Genomic DNA, 12,324 nt, shown 5'->3' on the forward strand with positions numbered 1-12,324 from the left:
GTGTGTGCAGTATGCCCACAAATAGGTGTCCCTGGAAGTGGGACATACATGCGGAGTGACATCTGTGTTGTTTGCCCAGTTCCCATAAAGGCGTCAGTTTAAGGAATCCCTTCTCCTCTGTTATGCAGCTTTGCACAATTAGTTGGTGGCGTTTTGTAGGGAAGGCGTTGGCGGGCGTCATTTTCCTTTATTTTTGTTTCCTCTGGTGTTGGAGACAGGACACCAGACTTTTGTGGACCAGGGTTCAAATCTGGTATGGCAAAGCCTCTGCCACTATGGATATCTAATGCACAAAGGCATGGTTAGCACATTACACGGGCACACTTGCCCACCTCTCTACTCCCTGCAGTATGTGCTGTTTGCACCAAGTGGTGCTGCCAGGAGAGAGCTGATTTTCTGAGCACATTAGGCAATTTGTGCCACTGTCTTTCCTCTACGAGCCAAGAGGGAGAGAACTCTTTGTATCCCATGCTGAGCTTGCTGTCAGCAAAGGGAGTGGGAGAGGCAGCTTGCATTAAAACAGCCTCAGTGGAGAATGAAACAGGCAGCACATGGAGAGAGAAAATGCTCAGCTCAGGAAGGAGTTTGCTCAGCAACGTTTCCATGAGCAATGACCAAATCCATTTAGATGTTGCTCTTCCGCAGCTCAGCTTTTGACAAGTGTTTCTCTCGCTCCGGAGTTTGGTTCTTTTGCTGGGGCGGTCATGGGACCTGAGCTACTACATCATCACCCATAACCCTCAGTCTTCAGGGGTGTGATGGCTAGTCATGGGCGCAAACAAGCCAGATCCTAAACTGCTACCATGGAGCTGCACTAGCAGAGGGTCTGGCCTGACGCTGTGATTTCATGATGCTGTGTGTTTTCAGCTGCCTTGGAAATTCGCTTCAGTGTGGCACGGCTCCCCTCTATGCTGAAGCTGTACACGCATGCTAGAAAGACAGCTGAATAAATTGATCAAATTTCTCCCTGTGCCCCTACCCTCTCCCTCCCATTCTCCCCTCCCATCTCTACCCACCCACCCAGTCTTGTTGCTCATGGAGTAATTGCTTTAACCCATTTGACTGCTAAGATGGAAAAAGGCTTAGAACAGCAAATCGCCCCTTAGCTACCCGGGATGAAGAGTGTAGTGCGGTCAATATTAGATCTGTGTGTGAGTGACAGGGAAAGAGAGATTCCCTCCTCCCCCCCCCGACAAATAAAATGTTGTTGTTGCCTGAAGATGCAATAAGGTGCCGGCTCCTTTGTCGAACAGGATGCAAGGTGCCAGAGAGCACAAGCGGCTGTTAAATCCACAGGCAGATCCCAGTTCCTGTTGCTGTGGTGCAGGGCCCTTTATTTATCCTCACCCTCGCCCTGCACTTCACCAGCTCTGCCCGCGCGATGGAACAAGCCCAAGCCTATACAGCAACAGCAGCTTTGAATGCGGGGCAGTGGGTTGTAATGCTCAGCTGCCCAGGGCGAAGCGGTTCCACCAAACGTGGCTGACTCAGGTTCTTCCTGCAGGGGGTTACCCCAGGCCAGGTTTTCTAAAGGGCTCAGCGCCCACCATTGAGGCAAGGTTTCCGGGACAGCTTGGCTCCCGTCTCAGCACCCAAAACAAATTTTCAGGGTGTGCACATTGGGGGCTGAGCTTCAATGCAAATCTGGTCCCGGTTCTGGCCACCAAAGAACCCAGCCCTAGGTTTCCCAGAAAGGCCTGTGGTGTTTGTCACCACAGTAGCATGCCCTGGCTGTGCCCAGCAGGCAACATGTGCTTTCCTGTAACATCCGTCAGCCAGGAGCAAGCCAGCCAGGGCAGAGTCAGCGTTAGTCAGGCTTCTAGGGCAGCACCATCCCTTCAAAATACCCCTTCGTGATCAAGAGCTTTCCCAGCCCCAGCTTGCTGCCCCCTTCTCCTGCCCTTTGCCATGAAGACTTGTTCTCTCTGTCTGCAATAAACAAAGACATTGGGGTTAAGGGATCGATCTGTGTAGCAGGAATTCACCAGCAGCTCGGCTCTTCTGTGAGATACCTCAGGGTAGCTGAAATCCTCAGTGGCAAGGGAGGGATAAAGAAGGTAGAGCATGTGTCCCGGGTACAGAGAGCAGGCTGGGCTCCATCCCTTGCTTTGCAGTAATAGCGCTCCAAGGATTTGCGGTCGGCTTTTCTTTCCTGCCGTACACAGATCAATGCGAGTTTATTTGGTGGAGCGTCTTTCAAATCGACAGTCTCTCCCAAAGCACTTTGCAGGTAAATAAGAAATAAAAAACCCAGCAGAAGCACAGACATGGAGACTGGGGAGAGACCCCCGGTTCTGCCGCTGGGGTTGGGAACAGACAGGGGAGCTGCTGGGGGAGAGAGGCAGGAGGGCTGATTTCCTGCATCAGAGGAATGAGGTTTCGCCTCAGGTTAAATAGCATGGAGGGAGGGAGAGCAGGCTGGTGGGAGATTAGCAGGGAGGGGAGCAGGCAGAGAAGGCCTGTGTTGCAGACTGGAGCAAGTCTTGATGGGCACCCATGACCAGACCAGGATAAGTGGAGCTTTTTGGGGATGGGGGGTGGCTCTGGGGGATGCTGATGTGGTCAGGCCTTGTAGTATGCCGGATCAGCAGAAGCCCACACCAGCAGGAGGCGCTGTGGTAGCTGGGTTGTTCAGGATCTTGATTCCAGCCTTCAAGGTTGTCAGTTCAAGTCTCGCTCTTCCACTGCCCCACTATCTCCAGTGCTGGCCACATCACTCCCTTGTGTCCCGCTGGCCATGAAAACTGGTGTGCCTTCCCCACGTCAGCCCTGGGAGCCCTTGGCTCAGGGGGAACTGTAGCTTTCGCACCAGCAGCAACGTGGAGAGGGCAGAGAAGGGGGAGGGGACTGGGAGTGCTGTGGAAAATGAAGAGAGAGGGAGGGAAAAGAGTAGACGGTGCTGCTAAGCGAATGGGCCCTGTTTGGAGAGGCTGCATGCAATCTGCTTCGTTATTCCCTCCATTGCTCAGACACGGGCTCTGTCTCTCCCACGACACTCCCTGGGGTAACAGTACCAGAGGCAACGGTGTTGTGCCCCGGTTGAATCTGGCTCTTTGCGACCGTCCACTACTAGCAGAAGAGGAGGATGGTGGAAGGCGGCCACAGAGTTGGGGAGTTGCCCCACGTCCCTGTCTGACACCTTACACCGCCGCAGCACAGTCAAACAGCCGGATCGGCAGCAGCGTGACAGGCAGGTTCTTCGAGCATCTCCACTGCCGGAAGGGGGATAACAATGAAGCAGCCCCCGGGGGAACTAATTAGTGACTCGCCTTCCTTGGAGGGGAATGTGGGATTGAAGCTGAATGGCAGCGCCTGCGAGAGAGTCGGATCTCAGCGCCGTCTCCATCCGCTGGGATCCATCGGTGGTCGTTTCAGGACATGGCTGATGGCAACTGTCGCTCCAGGCGGAGGCTCTCTGAGCACTCCACTGCTGCCTGCGAGCACTGAACCTGCTTCTTGCCGCCCAGAGGTGCAAAAGTAACGCTAGCTGTGGTGCTTCGGGGGCCTGTCTGCAGGCACGGGGCATAGAGCACGGAGGTCCCTGCGCCTGCGGGGGCTGGGAGCACAGCAGACTAATAATATCTAGCTGTTCTGTAGCACTTTTCATTCAGACAGCACAAAGGGCTTTGCAAAGGACGCCAGTATCATTATCCCCATTTTACAGATGGGGAAACTGAGGCACAGAGAGGGACGTGATTTGCTTAAGGTCACCTACCAGGCCACTGACAGAGCTGAGATTAGAACCCAGCTCTTCTGAGTCCTTGTCAAGTGTCTTATCTACTAGGCCCCACTATATCCCCTAGGAGGAAGTGATGGAAGTGGGTCTCTAGCGACCCCTTCTGGCCAATGCTCAGTGTGGTGTCAATGAGATTTGTACAGCAACATGTCCAACTCCGCTTCATCAGTATGAGCTTCTGAGCTCCAGCTCCCTGCGATGCAGGGCTTCTGAGGGTGGAAGTGAGGAGGGATTTATGGGCCAGGCGGGCCTTGCTCTTCAGTAAACCATCAAGAGTGGCATGTCCAGCCTGGCACAGAGGGCTTGGGGCAGGTACAGGGGCCTAAAAACACAGTGGTACGACAAAAAGCCTCATGCACATTTTGTGCTGGTGACAGGTGCTGGGTTGACCCTCTCGCTGTTAAACTCCTGTGCCCTCCCACGCAGAAAGCATCGCCATTTCCTCCTTGGAGCACACTAAGATGCTTCGAGACTTAACCACGACTTGGCCACGAGCCCCTTTAGATCCCCCATTAATTGACCAATGGTGATGTGTCTCAGCAGCACGGCCTGTGGGGCAAGAGTGGGCCTGAGCAGCGCCCTCTGAGGAAAATGCCACGGCCAGCTGATGTCTTGGCTGTCGTCCCAGTGTTGTGGTCCCTGGTGAGGGTGGGGTGGTTTTGGGTCCAGAGTAGAGTGGCTGCCTGGGAGGACAGGGCAGGGGGAGGAATGAAAACACCATCACATGCTGTAGGTTGGACCTCGGGGATCCAGTTCTGTCCATGGATCCGTGCGCGCTGCCCTGTGAGACTTCAATGGGAGTGACGGTCACAGGCCTGCGCCTGAGACACAATGTGTGCACCACCCTCCCCTCCCGTCCATCCCTCTGTGTGTGCCTGCCACACATGGAGCCTATGTGCGCAGCCCTGCCCCAGCGCTGTCGCCATCCGCGCAGCCTCATCGCCGGGAGGTCGCCTGCATCGTTGCTTTGGAATTTTCTTTTTCTCTCTCCAGGGAGAATAACTTCATCAAGGACTTCCCCCAGCTGGCCGACGCGCTGATGGTGATCCCGCTGCCCGTGGAGGAGCAGTGCCGCGGCGTCCTCTCGGAGCCCCTGCCTGACCTCCAGCTGCTCACTGGTAAGCGCCCTCTGGCCCCGCAGCTTTCCTGGTGGCCTTCTGCTCTCACCCCCCATGCCGGGCTGGGCTTTCACAGCTACCCGTTGGAGAACAACACCCCCAATGTGTGCTTCTCACAGGGGAGCCTGGGGTGTGCTCAGAACGGAACCCCCTCGCTTCTCCCTTCCCTTGTCTCCGATCCCCATCTTTAAATCCCCCACTTGTCCTGCTCTCCTCCGCCGTATCAAGGGCCTTTCACATGTCCAGCTAGCTACTGTCTGTGGGAAATGAGACACGGGCCAGCCCACAGTCACTGTTGTTATGCCTTCCTCCCAGCAGTGCCCTGTCTGTGTCAGCTAGAGCTTCCCCAGCGGCGTGAGCACCCTCAGAGCCGCGCCATGCCCAGGACAACTCAGCCTCCTCATATCAGCCTTGCCCATACCACTAGCACGCCGGCAGTGCGATCTGTCTGAGGTTATCATCTCGGTTATCATAGCGTCCGTAGCCCCAAACCGTGTAGCAAAAGATACAGTCAGAGAGAAAGTAACACTTCCTAGGCTGCATCCTTGGCACTCTCCTCCCTGCTCTCTAAGCCCGTGGCTTCCTCTTCACAGGGGACATCAGGTACGACGAGGCCATGGGCTACCCCATGGTGCAGCACTGGAGAGTGAGAAGCAACCTGTACAAAGTGAAGCTCAGCACCTTCACCTTCTCTGCAGGTGAGAGCGGCCTTCAGTTCTGAACATGTGTCTAGCCTAGAAGCGTGTGTGTGGGCAGCAGGTCCGGCTTGCCGGCACTGGCTCTCTCATCGCTACCCATGCCCACAAACACACGTTAACACCGAGCACTGATCCAGCACTTGGCATCTCCAGACTCTGTACGGACACTAGCTAATGCTCACAATTCCCTCCCCCGGGAAGGTCGGCAGAGAGATTGATCTGCTTTCTCCAGACAGGGGAAACTGAGGCAGAGAGCTCACATGATTTGGTCATGTTCACAGATGGAGACAGAGCCAGGATGAGGGTAATAAAATAATAGCATCCAGCCCTTTCCGTACACAGAGCTCTGCATCCAAGGAATGCACAGCACTTTATAGTGAGGAGTAGATACCATTATCCCCACTGTACACAGGGGGAAACTGACATGGGGAGAAGCAGAGGTCAAAATTGGCCAATTTGGGTGCCTAAAGGTAAGCACCTAAATCTGTATTTAGGCACCTAAATAAGGGACCTGATCTTTCAGAGTGGTGAGCACTGGCAGCTCCCATTGGCTTTTGGTGGCTAACTTTAAACAACCACGTTTAATTGTCTTGTCCTAAATGATTTGACCAAAATGACACAGCAGTGGCAGAGGAGGGAATAGAGGGCAGGTCTCTTGGCTCCCAGTTCCATGGGTCATGTTTCCTTTTCAGTAGTTCCTGGCTCCCCAGCCTGGACTCACACCACAGGGCTCCACTTGTCTCAGCTACACCCCGTCTCCAGTAACACACAGAGACTTACTCCGAGACACATCCTCCTTGCTCTGTAATATCGCAGTAGTGTGTGTTCAATGGGCTGAGAGTTACACCCCCTTCCCCACTCACCATGAGCTCATCTGCTCTGCCTCGTGCACCTCTCAGAATGGTGGGAGATTGTGATTAACCAAGGAGGTTAATGACCGAGACTTGCTAGGTTTCCAATCACATGACTGTTCTTGAGCCCCCTGGCGAAGTGTAACTGTTCCTGTGACACAAATCCTCCAGACCGCTGTCTCCAAAGCCTTTTTCGACATCCTTTCTGCAGGCTCTCAGGTACTGCAGGGCTGGGTGCTATGTGAGAACCTCGTGAGACTGGCCCCATTGCAATCTGCTTTGTATTTGATCAGGTGGACAAACTCATTGCATCCGAATGACTTGTCTGCATCAAAATGCCTTTGCCTTGTCATGGTTCACTGAGATCCCATGGGCGCGGGGGGAGGGGCGGAGGGACGGACGGACAATGTCTCTGTAACCCTGATGTACCAGCTCTGTAGAAACAAAATACAGATTAACCCTGCAGGGGCTTTTTCTCTCAGAAGAATTTTTGTAGCCAAAAAAACTTCCCCAGCATAGAGTCCAGCCCCCTCCTGTGACCGCAGAGCATTCCCGCCTCTGTCTGCCAAGTGGTCAGAGAGCACCCCTGAGCACCTGTGGGTGGGGCAGCTGAACTCAGGTTAACCCTGTATTCACTGTGCCCTACACAGATAGTACCTCCGCGCTCTCTCGGTTTGTGGTGTTCAGCGTAGGGTGTCTAACTCCTATTGAAATCAATGGGAATTAGGCCCCTAAATTCCTTTGTGAATCTGGGCCAGTGTGCTCACACCAGGACAGCGTCCTCACGTTTTGCTTCCACCAGGAAATAGCTCAGGATACACTTTGCCTTGTTCCATTAGAACTGTCCTGTGACAATATTGGGGGCTGGAACACCAACCTTAGGGTGACTCACTTTCAGTTGCGGCTGTCGGCAGATTGCTGGAAAATGTGCATGACCTGCAGTCCAGCCACTTTCCTGCCATCCCAACTATCCAGGTCACTACAGGGCATTTGCAGCTTTTCTAAAAATAAACGTGCCCAGAAGAGTAACTCTGGGGATGCTTCACTGCATGATCTGTAATAAATTAATCCCTGCACAAAAGCTACAACTCCAGCTGTGATAATTGCAAAATGAAGCTGAGACATACCCTCCAGGGCATCTTGGCATCCTGCAAAAAGGGATGGCGCTTCAGTCATGCAACATGTGTGTGTGTGTTGCAGCACTGCCCCTTATTTGTGAAATCCCCGAGGGAGGGGAAGCCACCGAAAGGTCCGGAAGCTACAGACCCAGGTAAACAGCACATGTTTAGCAAATGATACTGTAAGCCACAGAGAAGGGTAGAGGAGGAGGAAATGCAGCCGACAAGTTGAGGGATCGGGAAGTTTGGAGCAGGGAGTCTGTGACTCCCCACTGCTCACACCTCCCAAAGCGTTTGCTTGCTGGCTGCCCTGCCTGGTGTATTTGCCAATGAAATGCTCACTCTTTCAGGATTTGCAAATGTCCTGAAGATCCTAAGCAAGGACAGCAGCCGGGAGGAGCTGCTGTCGTTCATTCAGCAGTACGGCTCGCACTACATCGAAGAGGCGCTGTATGGATCAGAGTTCAGCTGCAACATCCATTTCCCCAGCAAGAAGGTCCAACAGCAGCTTTGGCTCCAGTATCAGAAAGGTAAGGGGAACCCAGGGAGGAGCTGGTGCCTTGGGCATGCCCACTGCTGAAAAAGCATCCCAGTTCCCTCCCAGCCCTACAACCACCAACTGACCGGCGCTTGGCCATGCTTGTCACTAGAGACAGACTGAAGGCCTGGGTTTACCAATTGGCCTCTGACCCAAGCCTTCGTGTGTCCAGGAGTTAGTCCAAAATCCAACTAGGTGCTGGATAGACAATCCACCTGTTCCTGACGTTGCCTTTCCTCAGATGCACACCCTCCCTCCTCTTCCCTGAGCAACTGCACGTTGTGCTGTTGCCTGCAGTCCCAAGGGCTGCCATTGCTGCTTTGAGAAGAACTTGCCGTGCTTCTTTTCATCTGCTTCCCTGCCCTGCTGTGGTAGCCCCTGGAACGCCGGGGGTGCTTTGGGTGGTTTTACATAAATGGGACATAATTGAGCTGTCTCAGAATGTCTTCGTTTTATTGCTTGTGACAATGACAGTCTTTAAGGAAGTGTATTAAATCAATAGCAGACTCATTGTGCTACACTATAAATAATGAGACAGATCATTAAACAGGGCAATAAACTTCAGGCCTTTGAAGTAATACAATTAGGTTATGTTTATAAAAATTCCCTTATTGCCGTAGTCTTCCATGTGCCAATTCATTTCCCTCCTCCGGAGAAGCCAAGATATTCCCTTGACTTGAGCTGTTCCCACTCAAATGGACTACAGTGCACATACGAACACATTATAGGATTCCCAACAGCAGAGATTGCAAAGGCACTTTCATTCTATCATCTCTACATACTGAGTGGCCAGGCATACTGTGATTGACAAGAGACTAAGACACGCTGGGGGGCTCTGTGAACCTATGGCCTTCAGCTATTTTTCTCCTGCATCTCAGCCATACTTTTTCGTGTGAGTTATTTATAACACATTGTTCTTGTTTGTTTTATTTTGAAATATTGATAGATGGAAGTTTGCCGTAGCAATGCTCAGTTGAATGTGGGGAAAATGTGGAGATACGTTGTTTACATATTTGTGAGGCTATTAATCATTCAGAATGTACAGCTGCCTGGAATCCCTTTGAAAATGGATTGGTGTGCAGTACAAGCGGAGCCAGATTCTGTTCCCAGTTATGCTGATCGAAATCCAGAGGGACTCCAGTGTAGGCAGCGGAGTTACTTACTCCAGATTTACGAGGGCATAATTTCAAGTAGAATCTGGGTTCGATGACTAAAATAAATAGTGGTGAGAGTGCTGTCATGTAGTGCTTTTACTCCATAGCTCTCAACGCACTTTAGAAAGGGGGTGAGAAACATCATCCCCGCTTTGCAGATGGGGAAAATGAAGTACAAAAGTGTCTTTGGATTTGCTCAAGATCACATAACAGGTCTCTTGACGTCTAGCCAAGTGCCTTATCTAATGCAGTGCACTGCTCCCCAACCAAAGAGCGCAGGAAGGGGACAACGTTGGCCCTCCGTGGGTGAATGGCCAGGAGATCTGTACTTTCAGCTCTTTCATTTGGGGCTGCACCTGACCCTATTTCCACAGCAGCTGCCTTCTGGAGGGAGATATTCCACCGAGTTAATTTCACCTGACTGTTGCCTTACAGGCAGGGCGCTTTATTTTCTATTCCATGCAGTGCCGTTACCAAGGCATCTCGGGGGGGGGGGGGGGGGGGGGGGGGGCTCTCCCTCCCCTCCAGCAGCAGTACATAGCATTGGGACCCTCATTGACCCAAAGCAGTGGGGAGAGAATGAATGTCTAAGTGGGTGGTACTAAGACTGTCTCTTGCACTGTTCTGATTCCTTTCCTACACAGCCCCCTCATCACCTTCAACTCATTCTTAAAAGCCCTGGCCATGGCACTCACATTCCACATGGACAAAGTAAGTCATCACCCACAAAGCTTCAACTCCTGTTCAGCAGCCTAGGTGCTAAAGGGAAGCTATTATTGTCTCCTCCACCAGGAAGTAGAAAGCACCCTCTCTCCATGAGTATCTTCATTCCAACCAGGCCACGCTGAGAGACCAGTTTGCTCTTAACCCTGTTGAGATTTGTTTTTTTTACCCACTGGAAGACAAGCTGCATAGGCTGCTTATATTCTGGAGCGTTATGTCTGGCACGTGTCTCAAATTATTTATCTGAAAAACAGACACGAAACCTGCCTAAGGGGTGGCTTCAAGGAAAGGCGCTCTGAAATGCAAATTTATTATTGTTTTTAAATAATGAGGATGACGTGACTAAAGCGCCCCACCCCAGACACTTCTACTGGATACCTTCTCAAGTCAGAAACATCTCTGGCCTATCACAGCCTTCCTGCTAGCCAAATCATTTCATAACTGCACAGGGAACACACATGCAGCATGTCTATGAAACGTACAAATTACTGTAATTTGGTGGCAGGCACAGTTGACAAAAGAGAAAAAAAACATCTGATGCTGACTGGAATGGCCCTGAAAATAACAAAAATGAAGTTGTAGCATATTTGCGGCTTCCTAACATTTTAATCAACTTCATAAATAAATCTGGCAGCCCCAGGAAGAGGTGCCTGCCGACAAAGCACACAATCTGTGTGTTTGTGCCCTGATTGAAAACATTGTCTCAAACACGCCACTGGCAGTCCGACTTCTTGTAAATTTCTGGGCCAGACGCGGGCTAGTTTCCAGCGTTGGAACTGACTGAATAACTATGCCAGCAGGCTGCAGAAAGGAACAGTCACCGCAGCCTGTGAAGTGTGTAGGTGTTTGCATATGGATTTCTCCAGCCGCATGGAAGACGTGCTGATTTGGTTTTGTTGCAAGCCAGCAGAAAGCTTGCTCCTCTCACTCTCAGACACCCTGGTGACAAGCATGATATGAAAGCTTAGAAAAAGTTTCCACTCTGCTCCAGCCTCTCTTGCTTGTGCTAGTAACAGAGGAGATGAGGTGTGCGCTGGGGCGATGGACAGCTTGGTTTCTATATGCATTTTCAGAAGGGAGGAAACTACAGAGTTCATCTTCCCTCATTAAAAACCAACTCTGAATGTGCAAGATGAGCATCATACTGGTGACAGGTGCTGGATGGACAGGCCTGGAGACAAAACAGGAGCAGTATGAAGGCAAGTTTTCCCTACTCTGCCCCATGTAGCATGAGCAGCATCACCTTACGCTACCTTAACCTCGCTAGATGGACCCCCCTCAGAAGGCAAGAGAAACATTCAGCCTCCTTAACCCCTCCCCTGCAACTGCAAGCAAGAGGACCAATTATGATAGTTTTGGGGATTTGAACACATCATCCCTGGGAATTGGGCTGATGCCACCAAGGAGCCTTCCTGTGATAAGGATTTTCAGTCACATAAAATGCTTTGCTATAGAGAAAGAGGAAGAGAGAAAGGAATTTTTGAGGAGAGATTACAAATCAAATGTTGTTTTCCTTTTAGATCTAAGGCAAATATTGGAAGTTTGCCTTCCTCCAATCTCCCCTCTGGAGAAGGAGTCAGATTGTGGGCAAACAAAACAAAAACCTTGTTTTATTTAATTTAAAATGATTAAAGGCCCTATTTCAGGGCCTCCTTGGCTGTGGTTCCACGTTGCCTAGCAACACTAACTCATCAAAGGGGGGGGCACTGATCTGAGGCTTTGAAATTGACCGTACTGTTGATCTGTTTCACTGTAGCCTGCATCCATTTTCTCCCCCATTGGAACCGGTATTTAATGCTGACGGCACTTCATTAAGTTCACACCAATTCTGTGGACATCTTCATTTGGCAGCTTGTGCACACCTGCTGACCCCAAGCCACCTCCGATTGATTTTAAGGCACTGTCACAAAACATTCCGGAGGAAATAAAGGAATCCTTCCAAGACGGGATCTTCCAGTACAGCAAAGGCACCTGCTACTGTCCAGTCCAGTCACTGCAAAATAATTATAATAGATCTCTTTGATCTGTGTCTCCATTCAGTCTGGCCGAGTGGAGGGAAAAGAGCAGCTGTAAAAGGAAAAGGGAAAAGTCGTTCAGCGAGCCAACTTTGATGTCCCAGGAAGAAGTTCATACAACTAAGCTTTGGATTCGCCCTCACTTCCAGTGAGATCAGCAGACCACAGGCAACAAATGTGTATTTAAAAATGTCATTTGTCCAGAGGAAAGCAGAGAGGTTATCAGCAATGCTGCAGAGGGTCTAATACCATTAAGCACTTCAGTAGCACTCTTCTTAACAGCACAGTGCAGACCGCAAGTAAACCTTCCAACTGACCCGTAAGGCAGGATTACCTCTGCTCTTCAGCTGGAGACACTTAGGGCACCGCAGCT

General features: G+C 51.3%; 1 protein-coding gene across 2 annotated transcripts in view; it reads left to right on the forward strand.

Moving 5' to 3' along the window:
- Nucleotides 1–12,324, forward strand: part of ASTN2 (astrotactin 2) — a 567,068-nt gene that overhangs the window by 365,167 nt on the left and 189,577 nt on the right. For both annotated transcript variants that reach the window (XM_067542151.1, XM_067542150.1), the window contains exons 14-16: nucleotides 4,730–4,854; nucleotides 5,448–5,552; nucleotides 7,872–8,051. In XM_067542151.1, coding sequence (XP_067398252.1) covers nucleotides 4,730–4,854; nucleotides 5,448–5,552; nucleotides 7,872–8,051 — 410 coding nt within the window. The remainder of the gene's footprint in view (nucleotides 1–4,729; nucleotides 4,855–5,447; nucleotides 5,553–7,871; nucleotides 8,052–12,324) is intronic.

The sequence above is a fragment of the Emydura macquarii genome, unplaced genomic scaffold, assembly GCF_026122565.2.
Source record: "Emydura macquarii macquarii isolate MOO-44397 ecotype Brisbane River unplaced genomic scaffold, CSIRO-AGI_Emac_v2 contig_691, whole genome shotgun sequence".
In the NCBI taxonomy this organism is placed as follows: domain Eukaryota; kingdom Metazoa; phylum Chordata; order Testudines; family Chelidae; genus Emydura; species Emydura macquarii.